The following is a 21,349-nucleotide window of genomic DNA, read 5'->3' on the forward strand; positions in this document are numbered from 1 at the left end:
ACTACTAATGCTCACTTCATTAAATTGGCCCATCAGTAATAGTGCAAGTCATTTCAGTGCCACTGGATTAAAGGTATTTAAATCAGTCAGGTATTTTGATGAAGAAGTCCACACCACAAAATAAGTGTATAGGAGATGTGGACAGTATTGAGTTCAAACGCAACAGACTGAAAAACAACCTTCTGAGGTTTGCACATTAATAATGGTCAGTTGGGTTGGGAGGGGATATCAAATCCTTCCACTTTCCCTTGCATTAGAAAAAAAAAACCTTACACAAAAGACCATTCCTGATTAGAGGTTAGACTAAAACCATGAGGTAGATTCTGACTGCATCATAAGGATAATGGGTGGGGAGGATATACAAGGCGTCAACTTAGAACATAAACCTACTGTGTTTTTCTCCACCCCAGATGCTTAAAAATCTGCTGTGCATTTTAAATAATTTGTGCTCTTTATTTCACATTGCATTGGATGTCTAGTTCTCATTGGCAGTGTAAACAACAGAAACTAGAACAATGAATGGACATGCCAATCTACTAGATCCAATGATCCAGGTGACTGCCGGTGATTCCCAGATATCGGACAAGTAATATAGAATGAGTTGACATTTTGATACAATGATTGGAACAAGTTTCCATAATTTGAATGTGTTATTAAACTAGTCAAGGCACAAAGATTTTTCAAATATAATCTAAATTCTCAATTACAGAACAAAATGCCATACATCTTTGCATTGATCACATTTTCAGACATGGTTTCTGCTGATGGGAGATAAAGAACTAAAAATAGTATGGTGATATAATGAAGTACTAGATAGAAGAATATTCTTGGTACCTGATCCTAGACATGAAGTACCCCTGTAAGGGCAGTAGGAGAAAACAGTTTGTCTGGGAACTGATAACACTACTTTGGGAACACTACTTTTGTCTTTTAAATAATGACATTAATATTGTGAATGATTAGCATGATTATGACAGTTGTTTGATTTAAAAGATTGCACACTTTTCCCATGGGCACGGAGCTTGGAATCACTATCAACAGTAATCAAGTCCAATAGTAATTTTAATTGAAAAAAAACATTTCTTGTATATTATTTCACAAAAATATTTTGATCTACGCTAAAAAAGTTTATTTTTAAATTTGAAGTTTATGTAGAAACTTCACAGTCTATTGCAGTTAAAATGTCTGAAATAAATATGGACAGTTTGACAATACTGAATCAAAAGTCTAAATCAGTCCTTATTTACAGCATCTCAATTTAAGGTTCTGTGTAAGATTATTATTAGAAAGCTTGATTTGTAAATCACTCCCTTCAAATATTACATTTAATTGTGAACATCGACATGGTTAATGTATAGCTGTAATAGGAAAGGGCTATAGTTCAGTTGATTCATCATAATGAGAGATTACTTGATAAACTTCTAACAGGTTATGATGTCATAAGAGGTATAGATAGAGTTGATGGTAGGCTGTCATTTCCCTAAGATGGGGAATTTCAAGACTAGGGAACACATTTTTAAGGTGAGAGGAGAGAGACTTAAAGACAGGAGATTTTTTTTTTTTACAAGAAGTGTGGTTTGTGTGTGCAAGGAATTTCCTGATGAAGTGGTGGACGTGGGTACAATTACAACGTTTAGAAGACGTTTGGATAGCTACATGAGTAGGAAAGGTTTGGAGTAATATGAGCCAGGAACAGGCAGGTGGGTACTAGTTTAGTTTGGGATTATGTTCAGCATGGATTGGTTGGACCAAAGGGTCTGTTTCCTGGCTGTATGACTCTGAGAGCACAACAGAGTCAACAACCAAATATTGTGGTTAAAAAAAAATCACATATTCATTCCGTAAAATAAATGCTACCGTCAAGGAAAGGCAGACAATGTAAAAGGCAACCCATCTGAAGAAATTTTTCATGGAACAGGTTTGCTCTGCAAGCATGTGAAGCACCAGAAACCCTTCAAGCTGTCACAGGAAAAGGTCACACTCTGTAACAGAAGTGGACAATTTATTTTACACACAAGTACATAATTTCCCTTTACTTGGAAAGGCCGGTCACAGATGACATGGAATGTTATGGTACTCACTTGCATATAGTTCTGTGCACAATTTTTGTACCTTTTAAAAAGTGTACAAAACGTCAGCATATTTCTCAAATATACGATGTTGAATATATATCTTTTTTAATTACAACAACATTAGAACACAACCTGTACAAGTATCCTTCCTCAAACTGTTTTCAATATCACTGCACCAGATTTAGGTTGATTAATTCAGCTTCACTAAAAAGCAAATGGTGGGGCAGTTATTACAGTTTGAGTGACTTAAACTATGCATGTTTAAACAACTCCAATTGTCAGTAAAATGCTTCCAAACAAGGCCCCTGATCGTTACTTAATCCAGTCTGCACGTGTAGATCTTTACATTCAGTGATGCTCCAGACCTTTTTCGAATTGTGCTCTGGCAAGTACACTGCCTGAATCAACATGTTAATAGTACTGCAGATGACATGGCAGTCCTACGTTTGTCAGGATTCTCCATTTTGTACTTTGGCTATTGGTGGCTGAAGAAAATCTTTAAATGGAACTAACGCTTCTTTCAAAGCTGAGCAAACTTCAGATGATGTGCAGGTAATACACTCTACTAGTGTTGGATACAAAGCAATTACCTGCGACCAGGTGTTGGTATCAACTGTAAAGAGAAAAAACAGAAGATAAAGCAGCCAGCATTTATATAAAAGCAACAAACCAAATATCTTTTCTGAAATTTAAAAGTGTGATGAAGATTTTTAAGATATTGTTATTTAGGAACTTGTCAGCTAAAGTAGGGGTAAATAGATTTTGGTTTTCAGTTCTATGAAAGTGACATTTTTTAAATAGTTAGAAACTTTTTAAGGAGTGGGTCAAAATAACATTTCCATGAAATCAAGAGACTCTTTCCAAATGTCTGTACAAGTTCCCTGGTGTGATAATTGAAACGTTCACTAAACTGAGGTTTTCAACCAAGCAAAAAGACAGAAAAGGGCCACATTTTGTGAATGTATTCTGTGACTGGCCACCAGGGTAACTTACATTCAAGAATAAAACCCAGTCTTTTAAGCCAGGTTTAATTCTGGAATATGACTTGTACAGTATTACCATCAACTGAAATCATAGCAAAAACCAGTGAAATAGTTCTGTCACTATTTCATGGCATCACATTGAAACAATAAGCTGTAAAATCAGGCGCTTACATCACACCTTCAGGTATTGTTTTTAATACAAGCAGGTTTGGAGATGTGGAATTTGACTGACATTTGAGGACAAGCATTATCTGCGAGCAGTTATTGGCATAATTCATCAGAAGCTTCTAGCAGTCTGATTCTGAAAGCTTCGGGAAGGTACAATCACTCCAACACAAAAAGACGAAGCCCCAAAGTGACAATACATTGAAACAGCCGTCTTAAATCAATGTGTATTTGTTCACTTTTTCCTTTTGTTCCTTTTTTTTGAAGATTATGATTCATGATGTTAATCCAAACAAACAGAACACTTCCACATTAAAAGTTTTGTTACTCTCCAGTTGGTTTATCTGGACGTTAAGACATTGTGAATCTCAGCATGCTGAATTCTCATGATTATAGCTGAAAGTGTCATGAAAGCAAAACTGAAACAAATACAATCTTCTCGTAGTTTGATGGTCCTCAAAGCAACTGCTGTGCTGTGCTGACATTGTTGGAAAACAGCAGAGAAATGGGACTGACCATTCAGTTCTTATAAAAAGGCATAGTAGGCCCAAAACCACTTACAAGACATGAATGTACACATGCAAATACATTAATTTGCGTCGAGCTGTGGGGAAACTAGAAGTTTCATCATTTTATGCAGCCTAAAAACAAAAGCCTTAAAATCTCTCACACATTTTGTGTTAATTGTGCAACGAAACTAAATCAAAATGGTCTGAAGAATTAAAGTAGTAAGATGGCAACTCAGAAAAGACTGATAACCGCAGTTTAGATGAATGGTCTTTGAGCAAATGCACAACCCATGAACTCAGAATAATTTAAAAAGAACAGATTCATGAGGCAAAATGCATTGTGTATATTGCTTTTCAGCCTCAGTTTCACAATCAAATATTATTATGTATATTTAATGTGAAGAAAGCAAAATATGTTGCTTTTTAAAGGTCTTCTGCTCATTCATCATGGGAAAGATATCTTAGGAATGACAAACATTAGCAGCCCGAAGTCACAAGTTCAATTCACAGTTTGGTAAGTTGTAAACTGAATCCAATGAGTTGGTTACAAAGTGGTCATTGCAAGTTACTGGAACTTTGTAAAGGTCCAAATGATTCACAAACATCTTTCATGGACGGGAATCAGACACCACCACTCCCCATAGTGTGGAAAACTCTGAAGGCCCTCAAAATGGCCAAACAAGCCACTTAGATGTCCAGGAAACTAGGGAGGGCAAAAAGTGAAGCCCTGCTCTGCATAACTCACATCCTGAGAACAGTTTTAAAAATTACCGTTTTCAGGCTTTGTTTTCTTAAGTGAATCCATGAGAGTGCTGATTGCTTTCAGAACGAAAACTATTTCTGTCACTCGCTGTCTGCATTAAAAGAGACAAAAATTAGAGGATGTGTTTGCGCTTAATTTTTAAAGAAGTAAACATACACAATACAGGTACCAATAGAATGTAAAAATAATACACATTCCTGCCTGTATAACATTGGACACACGATGGCAATATTGTCTCATTTCCTTTTTTAAAAAACTCAAATGATACTCTGCAATGTAGATTATGTAATTTGTTTTCAACTAACCTCCAACCTGTAATCAGCTTATGGGATACTACCCATGCTTAAAAAAATCCAGAACAGTTTATCCTTTCCAGTGTGATAGTTAACACAGGGTTAGAGTAATAAAGTCGTTTAGACTTTGTCCTTTCACCAGCGCATAATGTGCTGACAGTCTCGCAGGAGACTGTCAACACAATACATATAAACTCAGCAGCTTCAGTTCAGCATCAGCCTACAGCAAAAGGGGCAACTGCATAGATGGGCAAATGCAGCTAGTAATCAAATTCAAATAAATGCTGTGTTATTCTGAGCCTGGGAGAGAATGAAAGGAGATTTACTCTGCACCTAGTTGCATAATGTGAGACAAAAAAGGAAAACATTCCAACTCTAATACTAGAATCCTTGACCTTGACAAAGAAAATTCACACTAAAAACTCTGAAATTGGTGTCAGATACTAACAGGTAAGAAAGAAATGGTTGATGAATTGTTGCTAAGAATACAGTGAAACAGATAATTACTATGCATAAATGTCAACTTAAAAGCACCAGCAAGACAAAGACCAATACTTGGTTTCCTACATTATCAAGCAGTTGCAGTTTTATCAGATTTGAAAAGTGGATCTCACCTCAATTTACAGATTAGCAAAATTAAATCAGAAAAAAAAGTGAAAACACTAACTTTTGGTAAACAGCATAATGTAAAACAGGGCTGCTGATCCTCTATGAGCTACTCTCACGCTATGGTAAACACTGATTTCACTTCTATTAATTTTGTAAAAATGAGGAATACTAAAACTAAAATTCAATTAGCTTTAATCTCTTAATTGAATTCTGAGGATTAGTGCTGAAATATGTTCTCAATAACAACTCAAGACAATGTGATGTTTTAACTTATTCAGAACAATCAAATCTACATCAATGTTCTTCATTAAGGAACCTCCATTAGGTACTTTCAGAGTTGGGCAACTGTACTTAGTGGTCAATGAGCTGTTCATCAAATGCAATCATGCACCTGTTCAACTCAAATTTAATACACAACACAAGATTGCTGGAACTCAATGATATTACATTGCATTATACAACTTGCAACAATATTTTAGGTTTGCATTTTTTCCTTTAGTTGCCTGATATTGCTAGAGCACCAGTTTGTTACAGCTGAACATTATGATAAAATTGGAATAATATGCAAATGTATCTTGGTTACAATGGTCCACTGTTAACTTTTTAAATCAAAATACCTTGAATCTAAAACATTTAGAAATGGCAGTTAATTCAGCAATTCAAAAGTAGATTATTCTAACCTTGGGAGAGGACATCTGCCACTCAATTTCTCATCTTCAATGTACCGATGCAACACATCTTGTGACCTCTTTAGTAGCACAGACAATGCCATTCGGGAAATATACCCTTCCTGGGGAGTTGTCACTTTATTACTGAAGGAAAACTGAAGCAGTGTTTCAAAGCAGACTTTAGAAAACTCCTCTCTCATTCGAATGTCAATTTCTGCCTCTGTAGAAGTGAAGCAGAATAGGAAAAATACATTTTATTGAAGCCAAAGCATTTTCTAAGTTGCTACACAAAAAAAAAGTGAACGTTAGAAATCAGAAATAAAATCAGAGATTGCTGGAAAAGCTCAGCAGGTCTGGCAGTATCTGTGCAGAGAAAGCAGAGTCAACATTTCAGGCCCAGTAAACCTTCTGCAGAAGAATTCAGATTTTGTTCCTCTAAGTTGTTGTTCACTTTCTTTATTTTTGCAGTTTACTTATGGTCCAATATTTCTGTAGCTTGGCTAACATTATACAGCCAAAAGGGGACACTGGCTCTGAGTATGTTTTTGCCAACTTACAGCAGGTGATTGAAGGCAACGAGTTCGAGTGTGCTGGGAGTAACAGACTAAGAAAGGCTGCAGTTATTTTTACTGGCCAGGTTTCAAGCATTCAAACCACCAAATAAGCTTCCTAATGCAAGTTGCAGACCCAGTTTTCAAACTTTCACTTCAAAGTTCTGCCATACTGAACCACCCATTTCTTTTTAATTACTGCTATAGTGCCAGTGTTGCTAAATGCAATTGACTGATTGAACTAGTTTAGAATAACACCAAAGGAATAGCTCCCTCTAAGATTCTGGCCCCATTTCTATTTCATGTGTGGTTAAATGGCCTGTCTGCACTCATATTGCAGAAATTCATTGATGTTGATCTTAGTGCCTTTGTTACTGAAATTAGTGTTTCTTACCCTGGAAACCAGATAGCTAAGAACACGTCCAGGAACTTATGTCCATCAACTGAACACCACAAAGAACATAAAAGCTGACGTTTCCGGCCTAGACCGAAGGGTCTCGGCCCGAAACGTCAGCTTTTGTGCTCCTGAGATTCTGCTTGGCCTGCTGTGTTCATCCAGCTTCACACTTTGTTAGGGCCAACTGAAGGGTCTGAATCATGACCCCACCCCCGAGCACCAAACCATCAACTCCAACACCATTCATGACCTCATCATCACAGGGGACCTCCCACCCACAGCCTCCAACCTCATTGTTCCCCAATCCCGCACGGCCCGTTTCTATCTCCTTCCCAAAATCCACAAACCTGCCTGCCCTGGTCGACTCATTGTCTCAGCCTGTTCCTGCCCCACCGAACTCATCTCCACCTATCTGGACTCCATTTTCTCCCCTTTGGTCCAGGAACTCCCTACCTACGTCCGTGACACCACCCACGCCCTCCACCTCCTCCAGAACTTACAATTCCCTGGCCCCCAACACCTCATTTTCACCATGGACTTCCAGTCCCTATACACCTGTATTCCGCATGCAGATGGCCTCAAGGCCCTCCGCTTCTTCCTGTCCTGCAGGCCCAACCAGTCCCCCTCCACCGACACCCTCATCCGCCTAACCAAACTCGTCCTCACCCTCAACAACTTCTCTTTCGATTCCTCCCTCTTCCTACAGACTAAGGGGGTGGCCATGGGCACCCGCATGGGCCCCAGCTATGCCTGCCTCTCTTTGTAGATTACGTGGAACAGTCCCTCTTCTGCACCTACACAGGCCCCAAATCCCACCTCTTCCTCCGTTACATTGATGGCTGTATTGGCGCCACCTCTTGCTCCCCAGAGGAGCTCGAACAGTTCATCCACTTCACCAACACCTTCCACCCCAACCTTCAGTTCACCTGGGCCATCTCCAGCACATCCCTCACCTTCCTGGACCTCTCAGTCTCCATCTCAGGCAACCAGCTTGTAACTGATGTCCATTACAAGCCCACCGACTCCCACAGCTACCTAGAATTCACCTCCTCCCACCCACCCTCGGGCAAAAATTCCATCCCCTATTCCCAATTCCTCTGCCTCCGCCGCATCTGCTCCCACAATTAGGCATTCCACTCCCGCACATCCCAGATGTCCAAGTTCTTCAAGGACTGCAACTTTCCCCCCCACAGTGGTCGAGAACGCCCTTGACCGCGTCTCCCGCATTTCCCACAACACATCCCTCACACCCTACCCCCGCCACAACCGCCCAAAGAGGATCCCCCTCATTCTCACACATCACCCCACCAACCTCCAGATACAACGCATCATCCTCCGACGCTTCCGCCATCTACAATCCGACCCCACCACCCAAGACATTTTTCCAGACAGACCACTCTCTCCGTGACTCCCTTGTTCGCTCCACACTGCCCTCCAACCCCACCACACCCGGTACCTTCCCCTGCAACCGCAGGAGAAGCTACACTTGCCCCCACACCTCCTCCCTCACCCCTATTCCAGGCCCCAAGATGACTTTCCATATTAAGCAGAGGTTCACCTGCACATCTGCCAATGTGGTATACCGTATCCATTGTACCCGGTGTGGCTTCCTCTATATTGGGGAAACCAAGTGGAGGCTTGGGGACTGCTTTGCAGAACACCTCCTCTCGGTTCGCAATAAGCAACTGCACCTCCCAGTCGCGAACCAATTCCACTCCCCCTCTCATTCTTTAGATGACATGTCCATCATGGGCCTCCTGCAGTGCCACCATGATGCCACCCGAAGGTTGCAGGAACAGCAACTCATATTCCGCTTGGGAACCCTGCAGCCCAATGGTATCAATGTGGACTTCACCAGCTTCAAAATCTCCCCTTCCCCCAACGCATCCCAACACCAGCCCAGTTCGTCCCCTCCCCCCACTGCACCACACAACCAGCCCAGCTCTTCCCCTCCACCCACTGCATCCCAAAACCAGCCCAGCCTGTCTCTGCCTCCCTAACCTGTTCTTCCTCTCACCCATCCCTTCCTCCCACCCCAAGCCGCACCTCCATCTCCTACCTACTAACCTCATCCCACCTCCGTCTTCCCTGGACTGACCCATCCCCTCCCTACCTCCCCACCTCTACTCTCCTCTCCACCTATCTTCTTTTCTCTCCATCTTTGGTCCGCCTCCCCCTCTCTCCCTATTTATTCCAGAACCCTCACCCCATCCCCCTCTCTGATGACGGGTCTAGGCTCGAAACGTCAGCTTTTGTGCTCCTGAGATGCTGCTGGGCCTGCTGTGTTCATCCAGCCTCACATTTTATTATCTTGGATTCTCTAGTATCTGCAGTTCCCATTATCACTTATCACCACAAAGAATATCTCATTTTTATTTACTAAACACTCGTCCCCATTATGAATATATGAATTGGGAGGAGGAGTAGGCTACTTGACCACTGGAGTATGCACCACCAGTCAATAAGACCCAAAAAGTAGAGAACAGCTGATCTGATTACTTCACATTCTCACATACTCCTGATCACCGTTCGTCCCTTGCTTATTAGGAGTCTATCTACTTCTCATTATTTTTAAAGCAAAGATTCTGCTCTAACTACCATTTGAGGAAGAGATTTCCAAAGACTCATGATTCTCCGTGTGAAATAAATCACTCCATCTCTATCTTTAATGTTGTGCCTTTATTTTGAAATCTAGCTCTAGATTTTCCAAAAAACATCCTTTTTACACCCGTCTTATCAAGATACATAAAAATCTTACATGTGTTAATCAAGTTGCCTCTCTGTTCTAAATTCCAACACATACAAGTCGGAGTAAACCGGTTGATGTGGTGTATATGGATTTCAGCAAGGTGTTCGATAAGGGTCCCCACAGTAGGCTATTGTACAAAATGCGGAGGAATGGAATTGTGGGAGATATAGCAGTTTGGGTCAGAAATTGGCTTGCTGAAAGACGACAGAGGGTGGTAGTTGATGGGAAATGTTCATCCTGGAGACCAGTTACTGGTGGTGTACCACAAGGGTCGGTGTTGGGTCCACTGCTGTTTGTCATTCTTATAAATGACCTGGATGAGGGCGCAGAAGGATGGGTTAGTAAATTTGCAGATGACACTAAGGTCGGTGGAGTTGTGGATAATGACGAAGGATGTTGTAGGTTGCAGAGAGACATAACTGGGCTGCGAGGTGGCAAATGGAGTTTAATGCAGACAAGTGTAGGTGATGCACTTTGGTAGGAGTAACCAGAAGGCAAAGTACAGGGCTAATGATAAGATTCTTAGTTGTGTAGATGAGCAGAGAGATCTCGGTGTCTATGTACACAGATCCTTGAAAGTTGCCACCCAGGTTGACAAGGCTGTTAAGAAGGCATACAGTGTTTTAGCTTTGATTAATAGAGGGATCGAGTTCTGGAACCAAGAGGTTATGGTGAAGCTGTACAAAACTCTGGTGCGGCCGCACTTGGAGTATTGTGTACAGTTCTGGTCACCACATTACAAGAAGGATGTGGAAGCTTTGGAAAGGGTGCAGAGGAGATTTACTAGGATGTTGCCTGGTATGGAGGGAAGGTCTTACGAGGAAAGGCTGAGGGACTTGAGGCTGTTTTCATTAGAGAGAAGAAGGTTGCGAGGTTACTTAATTGAAACATATAAAATAATCAGAGGGTTAGATAGGGTGGACAGGGAGAGCCTTTTTCCTAGGATGGTGACAGCAAGCACGAGGGGGCATAGCTTTAAATTGAGGGGTGAAAGATATAGGACAGATGTCAGAGGTAGTCTCTTTACTCAGTGACTAGTAAGGGAATGCAACGCTTTGCCTGCAACGGTAGTAGATTCGCCAACTTTAGGTACATTTAAGTCGTCAATGGACAAGCATATGGACGTACATGGAATAGTGTAGGTTAGATGGGCTTGAGATCGGTATGACAGGTCGGTACAACATCGACGGCTGAAGGGCCCATACTGTGCTGTCATGTTCTATGTTTTATTCACAGAACTGCTTCCAATGCACTTACATTCTTTCTTAAATAAAGAGCCAAATACTGCACACAATGGTCCAGATATGGTCTCACCAGCACCCTGTGTAACTGCTGCATAACCTTTCTACTTTTGCATTCAATTCCTCTTGGAATAGTCAATAGCATTCTATCAGTTTTTCTAATTACTTTAGTTACAGAAAATAGCCTTTTACAATTCAGACATTAGGACACTCAGATTCCCCTCAGAGGAATCATCTCAGAGCTCTGCAACCTCTCATTTTGAGCATATGCTTCTTTATTTCTCCTATTAAAATGGATAATTTCACATTTTCCTACATAATGCACGTTTTACCACATTTGTCCATTCACAAACTATGCATATCGCATTGTAGCCTCCTTATATCGTCTTCACAACTTGCATCAACAAATTTAGCAATTATACCTTCAGTTTCTTTATACAAATCAGAAGTAAAGAGTAAATAGTTGAGTCAACAATACTGATCCGTGACTCACCGCTCATTGCATCTTGCCAAACTAAAAAAACCTTTTATGCCTCGCCTTCATACGAAATGATCAAATTCTTAAACAGGATTCTATTCTTACATATCATCTTTAACTGTGAAGCAAGTCAAAAATTGTGGCGTCAAGCATCTTGGGCGTTTTTGCAGTTACACTCATCCAGGCAAGTGGAGAGTAATCCTGCATGCTCCTAACTAGTACCTGTAGGGGACTGATAGGCTTTGGGGCATCGTGGATGAGTTACTAGTTGCAGGATTCCTCGCCTCCGATCTGTTTCTGGTCAATGGTAATGCCCAAGATGTTGATAGTGGGGAATTCAGTGATAGAAATGCCAAAGATTGTCAAAGGGTGTTGGTTGGATTCTCTCTTGTTTGTAGTTGTCATTACCAGGCATTTGTGTGGTAAGAGTCTTACTAGCCACTTGTCAATACAAACTTGACTAGTGGCATAGCTTGCTGTATTTGGGCACAGACTCAACTGAGGCATTCACAGGGCACTGAATGATTATTTTATAGGAAAAAAATGCGCAGAATTATGGGGAAAAGGTAGGAGATTGACAACGAGTTAAATTTTCAGAGCTAGTGTAGACATGATGAGCTAAATGGCCTCCTCCATTACAATGCCTTGATTCTATGATTGGCATTAGTTAAATAAATACTATTTACACATTATTAAGCAGCTAATAGCAGTTTCAATGTAAACACAAGGGACTGACTCACAGATGCTGGTCTCCTGGAATCTATGTTAAAACATTTTGACAGAATTTACAATCGTTCTGAATGGATTAACTTGAGATAAATATCTCTATTTTGTAAAAATAATGTCAACGTATACATAAAGATACTAAATATATACAAGCAGCGCACACACACACATAGACATAGTTGAATTTGGAATGTGGTATATTGGATTTAAGAGATTAGTGGGCAGAGTTAAAGCATAAGGGACAGTGTGTAATGCATTGGCGTGGATCAAGAATTGATTGACAGACTGTAAACACAAAGTGGGAATAAATGGGTCTTCTTCTGAGTTGCAAGCAGTGACTAATGGCGATTTACAAGGACCTGGTTTGGGCCCCAGCTATTCACAATACATAAACAAATCACTTGGCTGAGGGAAACAAATGCAACATTTGCAAGTCTGCTGATCGACAAGACAGCAGGATTGGGAGTTAGGAGGACGCAAGAAGGCTTCGATTGATTTAGACAAATTGAGTGAGTGGGCAACCCATGTATAGAATGGTTAAATGTGCAGTTATACACTTGACTGTGAAAAACAGAAAGGAATAGTATTATTTAAATGGTGATGTATTGGGAAGTGTGAATGCACAAATGGATCTTTGTAAAACAGTCAATGAATGACAGGCAGGTGCTGCAGACAACTAGGAAGGCAAACTGTAGACCGGTCTTCATTGCAAGAAGATTTGATGCCTCACTGCAGTAACATTAGGCTTTCATGAACCCACATCTGAGTACCATGTGTAGTTTCGGTCTCCCCATCTAAGAAAAGATTTACTGACACAGAGTGAGTGCAGCAGAGGTTCACTAGGCTGATACCAGGAATGGCAGGACTGTTACCCATGGACAGCTTGTTTGAACTGGGCCTGTATTTACTAGAGCTTAGAAGAATGAGAGGCTAACCATACAAATTTCTGAGAGCTGGTGAGACTAAATGAAAGAAGGAATGATTTCTTAAAGGTGGTAAAACTGTGGATTCTCCACCACAGACGGCCATACAGGCCAACTGATTGAATATGATAAAGAAAGACACAGTTATTGTTTAAGGTTTTAAAGACATCAAGGAGTAGTGGGAGAAAGTGAGAACATGGCATCGAGATATGGCATGATCATTCTGAATGGCACAGCATGTAAATATGAATGGCAAAACATGGCATACCTGTATTTGTACAGCCACATTTACATAGATCAAATGGTCTTAAGATGCTGCAAAAAAGCACTAAGCCAAAAAGGCTCATAAAGACGAATAACGACATTAACACAGATAGCGAAAACTTAGTCAAAGAGGTGAGCATTGAGGATCTTAAAGAAGAGTGAAAGGTTTAGAGAGATAATTCCAAAATTTCTAAGCAGAGGGCATGATGTCAATAACGGAACGAAGAATGAGAGGACTCCATAGTTCTTGGAGGATTGCATGGCTGGAGGAAGTTTCAGCGATAGGAAAGAAAATGTCAGAAAAATATTTAAAACGACATTCAAAATGAATATTTTAAATTAGGGGCACTGGGAACAAATGTAGATCATTCTGGACTGGGTGATGAGTGAAAGAAATTTGATGATGGAAAGTAAGTATGCAACACAGATGTGAGCGACTTGAAATTTACAAAGGGTGAAGGATGGATGGCAGCCCGAGAGGATTGAATTGGAGGTCTAAATAAGTGTGGATAAATGACAGTCTGAGACAGCAGCTAAGCAATAGGCAGCTTTTGCAATGGCATTTACTCAGTTATTTCAGGATCAAATTGCATCAGACTTTAAGTTGAAAGCTTATAAATTTGTTGCCACATGCATTGGCGTGCCTTTTTAAAAAAGTTTCACCAGCATACATTCAATTATAATCTCTAACCATATACCAGCGAATACAATTTATAAGTCTTTATCTCTTCTCCACACATCCATGAAAATATCTGCAGGTAAAATAGCCCTTTCAATAATGACACAATGATTCTAAAGCTCCAATCTATTTTGACACACATCTGTTGAGAGTTTGATGTCATCCTAATATGATGGACCTTTTCCATTTGCTAAAGGATAAAATGAAATTATCTTAACACTGCAGACGCAACATAAGACAGCAGTCACACTTAGTAAAACACCATTATTTAAAAGGATAAGCAGCTGCTTTTGGGATGGTTGCACAAAGAACAGTAAATCCAATCTAAGTGAAAATTTTCCTTTTAAAATGAGACAAGAACTAATTTGAATGTTAAAATGAAAGTATTTTAACACCATTCTCCATTTGCTTAAGACTGCAGTCTCTTACTTAAAATTATAACTTTTCACAGAAAATTAACATTGTGGACGTAGTGTGCTTGTTTAGAGGTTTTTCTTTAACTTGTAACTAATTTCTGTCCAACTCTGTATTCATAATATGTGACATACCTGTAAATGACGTTGACTGTGAATGGATCGAACCTTTGTTTAGCATTGTCATTATCTGGCCAACAAATTCTTTTGGAATGAAGTTTGCAAATGGTAATATATCTGTGCTAATAAGCTGCACAACCTAAAATGAATTAAAAACAATGGTAATTTAAAGAAGTGTCAAAATAATCACTTGTAAAATAGTAATAATTTCACATAAATATGATGTTTAATGCACACATGCTTCCATGCTTCTACAAAGATCATTTGTTAAACAAAATCAATGTTTACTTCACAAGCAGAACTTTAAAAAAATCTGAATTTAAACTCACCTCAACATCTATGTTCTCATTTTTCTCAAATTCCTGAATGGAAAGATTATCTGGGGGTATGCTGTAAAATCAAATCACAAGTCTGACAATGTAGTGTTAATTAATTAGGTCGCTTGTTAGTAAATGACCTCCTCATCACTTCAACATGATTAATAAAACCAGGCGATGCCGTTTTGCCAAACACTTTTGAAACTTTTGTATGAATAAATAATTCAGGTATGGACTAACTACATGCTAATTCTGCATTTATTCAGCATAAAAATTATACAACGTGACAAGAGTACATACAGAACAAAACCTGAACTTAGATAACTTCATGTCTCAACGCACCTTATAATGAACAAATTATTTCTGGTGCTGTAGTTACTGTTGTTGGGCAGGCAAGTACAACAATATTTGCAGACAGCAAGATTGCATAAAAAGCAAATGAATGAGGGATCAGACAATCTACTTTCATGATACATGTTGATTGGCTAGTGAGCAAGAGTAATAGGAAAATTTTCTTCTCTTTTCTGACTAGGGACATGGGATCTTCTATATCTTAGCTAACAAACTGAACGTTAGGTCAACACTGAATACGAAACAGGCTGTCTTCCCTCAACAACTGTAGTACACATGGCAACCTGAGTCACATGCTCAGGAGTGGAACTTAAAACACACAACATTCTCACTTAGGCAAGTATCCTCACAAAGGAGCTGAGCTGATATGACAATTCTGAGATACAACTGAAACACTGATAATTGGTGCTTAGATGAAGTGTTTCTCACTCTAGTTTATTCAGATAATTAATCACTGCATAATTCACCATGTTACATTTGGAATAACTCTAATAATACTAGAAACATAAGATCTGTGAAAGACAACACAATTTGGCAGGTTTTTCATGCACCTTTTTGTAAACAAGAAGTCTTCAAATGTATTGGCTAGTTCTGGCCACATAGTATCAAATTTTTTTGAGGAAGCATGTTGCCTTGCAACAGGAAGTCCAATTGAGAGTATTTTAAGAAGAGAGGAAACAGCCATTTTCCACGTCGTTTCAGAGGGGCAGGCATACTTCAGACTGAGTGGTATCCTCAATGTCTAAAGAAGAAAAAAAGAGAAGGATTTCTATTGCCAAATATAATCCACACCAATAGATTATTGCAGGATATTTCATGCTGCAAATCCAATATATTCTTGAATTATTTTTTAAAAAACCCAAAACTACAACATAAAATTCATCAAACAGACCTCTGCTGTGGAAATAAACACTTTTTGACTCTGACTACCATGAAACCTAATTCTGTTATGTATACCTCAGTCTAGTAAAGGTCTTTATTCTGACCCAATAAAGATGTCTTTGACCCACATTCAGTACACTGGTACTTGCACGTGATTCTTCCCATGTTTGACACCATTTATCAAATTCATTGATGTCTGAGATTGCTACCACAGCAGAAAGATTTCCTTGCTGCATTTTGTGAGACAAATTCAAAGCTTATTTCTTGAAGACAGATTTATGACTTTTCTACAAACAACACACATATGTAATCTTCTGCTCCTTAGAGTACGCAAGAAACTGTGGCCAATTTTGAACAGTGGGGCTGAAGCTATTAAGAAAAATGCCATGATAGTTAACTTAAAGCATACCCTTTTGTGCTACAGGAATAAGGTGTTAACCCACTCAAGGATAGGGGGCCCGTTAGCCGGTTTTGCAATGCAGAGTAATGCTAACAGCATGGGTTCAATTCCTGCACTGGCTCAGGTTACCATGGATTTATTCTCCGGGATTTACTCTCTTTCTCGATCTATGATCTGGCAGGACCATAGCACTTTTTTAAAAAAACCACACTCAGGTCCTGAAGGAGAAAGGCCAGTGTAAAAGTAGGTAGTGGCAGTGGCAGAGTGGAAATGTCATTGGATGAGTAAACCAGAACCCAGGGGATATAGATTTTGAATTCAGTGAATATCCAGACTAGAAAGCTAGCCTAATGATAATCACTGTTGATTTTTTTTGCCTATCGTTTATGGGATGCATGTATCATTAGCTAGGCTGGTTTTACTGCCTGTTCCGAATTGGCACAGGCAAGTTAAGAATGTAGATCTAGAGTCACATTTAGGCCAGACAAGGTAAGGATGGCAGATTTCCTTCCGTAAAGGTCTTTATTGAACCAGTTGGGATTTTATAATAATGACAGTGGTCAAATAGTCAATGTTAGGCTAGTTTTTTTTCCAGACTGACACTGAATTCAAATCATGTTGGTGTTGTGATAGTAATGAGGTCAGCCAGTGAGCCTCATAGATCGAGAGCTCCCTGACTGGACCAGATTCACAGCGCCAATCAGGGAGCCCTCTCTGACAGATATAAACAGGAGTGTCAGAGGTTCTGTTCACTTTGAGAGCTGGCTCTGAGGGAGATGGATCAACGTCAAGGACTCTCCACGTGTAAGTAAAGGGTGACATGGTTTTGGGATACCAGCCTCTGTGGAATTACTACAATTGGGCTTCAAATCTATGCCCCACTCCTCTCAATACATGAATCTGTGGTGCTGACTGCTACTCCAGTAAGACACCACTGTAACGTTGCCTCCATTTAATGGCTGTTGTAAAAACACACCTCATTCAATAAGAAAATCTGCCATCCTTGCCTGGCCCAAGTGTAACTCCAGACCCACAAAAGTGTGGGTGATTCTCACCTGTCCTCTGGGCAATTAGGGACAGGCAACAAATGCTAGCCTAGCTAGCAATGCCCATAACCCCAATTTAAAAAAAAACAAAAATTTATGTCACCAAGTGCCTGACACAATTTTAATAGAAATGTGTGTGACAGACAATACATGCAAACTGATTTAAAAGCTACAAAAATAGGATCAAAGAATGCAGCAGTCCTACCATCCTATTGAGCGTAGCAAGTTCTTTCAGAATTTAATTCCAGACTCAAAAATTAGCTCAGCATAACAACTAATAATGTCAGAGTCTGAAGTTTCAAAAAAGGCTAGGATTTATTTAAACAGTGATTCAATCAGTTTACAAAATTTTAGAATCACTGAAATTTTAAAACCTTATTAAGCCGTGCAATACTTTATTAAGTTGAAAATTACCCTGAAAGGCAATTATTTGTTTAAAGATTAGTTAAGGTCACCCTTAATGTGAATCAGATCTAAACTTTTATCATAGGGCACTTAAAGTCAATCCTCAATATAATCCTAAATCACTTTACTGTACTGCAGCATAATTTACCTTAATGATTTTCTGAAGAACTTTTTCATTTACCACTGCTTTGTGACATGCTGTCTTCTGATATAGATCCCCAACTACTTCAAGGGATTTTTCAGCAAATGGCACATAATTCAAAGCCACCCACTCCGCCTGCAAGAAAACAGAGTTTATGGGATTAAACTGTAAAAATGAGCAAAAATACTAGTAATCTTGCAATTTGAAAGCTGTTTTACAGAGATGTGGATTATCAGTTTAATTTTCCTGGTTTGCATGCACAGATCACTGAAAAGATGTAAAGGTAAAATAATTGCTTTAATTGAAATAGAGAAACCTTAACAATTTAAAGTTGCAGTATCGCTGCTTTCCACAATTTTATAATTTGAAGTTAAGGAAGGTACATTGGGGATTTAAATTTGATTCTTGTGATGCAAAGACTCTGCCCAGTCAAATTAAATATTAAGTATCGTGTACGATAAATGATATCTATAATACCTCATACGTATAATTATACTGTTGGTGCCCCAGCTAGAAGCATGATAGTTCATGTAGCTTCATCAAGTGAAATAAAAGAACAAGTGATTACTCCGAAAGTTGTCTGAGATTAAGGGTCTGTGATAATTGTAAAAGGGCTGCCCCACAACAAATGATTAGATGGACTACAGACAAAGTGTATTTACTCCATGTTCCTTTCAGCCATAGAGATCAGTGATTTTGTTACTACCCAATTCCAATGTTAATTCCACTCAATCTGAACATCAAAGAGTACAAATTCAGCATCAGTGTGAAGCGACTGCAGTATCACAAAGATATAGACTATAAACTGGAAGGCAAGCGTTGAAATGGTTCACCTAGACACATACCCAGACTTCACTTTGATGTCATGTCAGCGAACAATTCTGGGATTATTACTGCGTTTGCACAGTTGAAATGTTGATGCAAAGCACTCACATCGACCAACCAGTTGCAATCTTAATAAAGTGAATGATACACATTCACTAGACTAGGCCAGAAACGTCAACCTTCCTGCTCCTCTGATGCTGCTTGGCCTGCTGTGTTCATCTAGCTCTACACCTTGTTAGCTCAGATGCTCCAGCATCTGCAGTTCCTAATATCTCTCAAACTATTCTAATCCCATCTTCCAGCATTTGGCCCACAGTCTTGTGTGCCTTGGCATCACAACAGCACATCTAAATACTTCTGAAATATTATGAGGGTTTGTGCCTCCACACCATGACAAACAATGAGTTCCAGAATCCTACCACCTTTAAAAAGATAGTTTCTCACATCCCCCCAAATGTCCTGCTTTCCTTACTTGTTAACCAGTTCCCAAAGTTGTTTGTGCTGCCAGCAGACATATGTTTTGTACAAAACCTAACATTACAGTTGTCCTGTCATCAAATCTTAAACAAAATTGATCTCTATTGTTGTCTATTTGTATGAGAGACTTGTAGTAGGCTGTCTCAGGAATGGGCAGTTGAACTCTCAGTTCATAAATGGCTTGCTTTATTAGATTTCGAGATGTAATATTCTTTAAAATGGGGCATCACAAATACATCAAAAACTGGTGAAGACTTGACTAAATCTTTTACTTGCGACCAGTACAATTTCTTAGAATCCTAATTTTCTTTTGCTTACCAATTATTTACCCTTCTGAAGTTGGTGACTTTCTTCATCCAAAAGCCCAATGCTTACACATAAGTCTCAACAACGAACTGAGCTCCAGGCTTACTTTGGAATAGGTGAAAGTCACAGACTCAGAGCATGGGCCTGTTTGTGAACTGGAAAACTAAAAGGACATTTTAAAAGTGTGTCATAATGTTCAGTTGTTAAACTGGAACATGAATCTAAGCTGAAATTTTATTCAAATTGCTTCATATAAGGAAGGAATGTGTGAAGATGGAACCACAACTGAACAGAGTCTAAAAAGCAGGATTCTTTACGTTATGAGACCCAGGACAATTCACATTCTTTATTTCAATCAGGCCATGGCCATAAGTGCAGAAGAAAAAATGAAAAGCTGACATTCAAATAAATATTAAAATCAGTAAGTATCTGGAAACAGCAAAACTAATTCATAAAAAACTTTAAGTCTGAGTCCTTCAGAGGATAAACAGCTATTTTTAATAAACTGAAAATAAGTAAATGGATGAATAGATGGGGAAGACTGAACAGATTTCCATTCACACACAAGGATTTGATCAGTTCTGTAACCTACAAATTCCTCCTAGAAAACCATCAGATGATATAAAAGGTATTTTGTGGAAAATGGCAAAATTCAAATAATATGCAAATATCAAGAAGGATGACCCTCCCTATAAGAAAGGGGACAAAATCTGAAGAGAAAAAATAAAACTTACAAACACAGCCCATCTGAAATGTATATCAAAATCCTAGCACAACAAAGTTTGTTCTGTTTCAAAAAATAATCCAACATCACATGCATAGATCCATCAATACCTGTGCATGCATACTATCCCAGCAAAGATTTTACATTCTCAAATGTCACCTGACCTCCCTTTTCCCAGGTCTATCACGTTTTGCCAGTACCTCCTGCCAGAACATACAACTGAAGCTCTCAGGTTTTGAAGTCATTGCTCAAACCATACAGCTGCAGAATGACGAAGAGAAAGATGACGTGCTGGTGGTACTAATTTTTAAGTTTACCAGCTGGGCAGTAATTTACCACCCCTTTAAAAAATACATTTTGGTGGGTAATGGTGGGTAATCTGTGCTGCCTAGCTAACTGTTAGGACATTGGAAGTGTGCCTCAACTAATTCCGAACCTTGCTTTCAGCTTGGTTGGAACAGCTCAGCGGTCCAGAGATGGGAAGTAGGGATTTGAATTCAGACAGTGTGCTTTTGAAGCAAAACAGACGTGTGCTGCAAAGTAGTCTTGCAATCTGCATATGATATTCTCAGTGTGACAGAGGCCACACAGGAAAATGCAGTATTCTAGGTTACACAACCAGGTTTCAACCCTGTTGAAGTTACGAAATGGGAGTTTGGCCTGCAAACCCTCAAATCTATGAAGATAGAATAAAAAAGAGATTTCTCACAGGACAACACTAAAGGTATAAAACTGCATGGTGACTGTTGCGCAAGAGAATAGCAGTGCAAATACAACAGATGAAAAACTACGCAAAATTAGAAGCAGACATTTCGCACATCCTTACTTCAAGATAGGTTACTGCAAAGATCCTCATTCTGAAGTCTAGTCA

General features: G+C 39.4%; 1 protein-coding gene across 2 annotated transcripts in view; it reads right to left on the minus strand.

Annotated features, from left to right (window-relative positions):
• Nucleotides 1-208: 208 nt before the first annotated feature.
• mon2 (MON2 homolog, regulator of endosome-to-Golgi trafficking) overlaps nucleotides 209-21,349 on the minus strand; it is a 133,601-nt gene continuing 112,460 nt past the window's right edge. For both annotated transcript variants that reach the window (XM_048548669.2, XM_048548667.2), the window contains 7 exons: nucleotides 18,153-18,281; nucleotides 15,823-16,013; nucleotides 14,933-14,993; nucleotides 14,619-14,742; nucleotides 6,075-6,282; nucleotides 4,501-4,583; nucleotides 209-2,685 (listed from right to left, as the gene is read on the minus strand). In XM_048548669.2, the coding sequence (XP_048404626.2) occupies nucleotides 2,522-2,685; nucleotides 4,501-4,583; nucleotides 6,075-6,282; nucleotides 14,619-14,742; nucleotides 14,933-14,993; nucleotides 15,823-16,013; nucleotides 18,153-18,281 (960 nt within the window). In that variant the 3' untranslated portion in view covers nucleotides 209-2,521. The remainder of the gene's footprint in view (nucleotides 2,686-4,500; nucleotides 4,584-6,074; nucleotides 6,283-14,618; nucleotides 14,743-14,932; nucleotides 14,994-15,822; nucleotides 16,014-18,152; nucleotides 18,282-21,349) is intronic.

Source organism: Stegostoma tigrinum, chromosome 18 (assembly GCF_030684315.1).
Source record: "Stegostoma tigrinum isolate sSteTig4 chromosome 18, sSteTig4.hap1, whole genome shotgun sequence".
Lineage (NCBI taxonomy): Eukaryota > Metazoa > Chordata > Chondrichthyes > Orectolobiformes > Stegostomatidae > Stegostoma > Stegostoma tigrinum.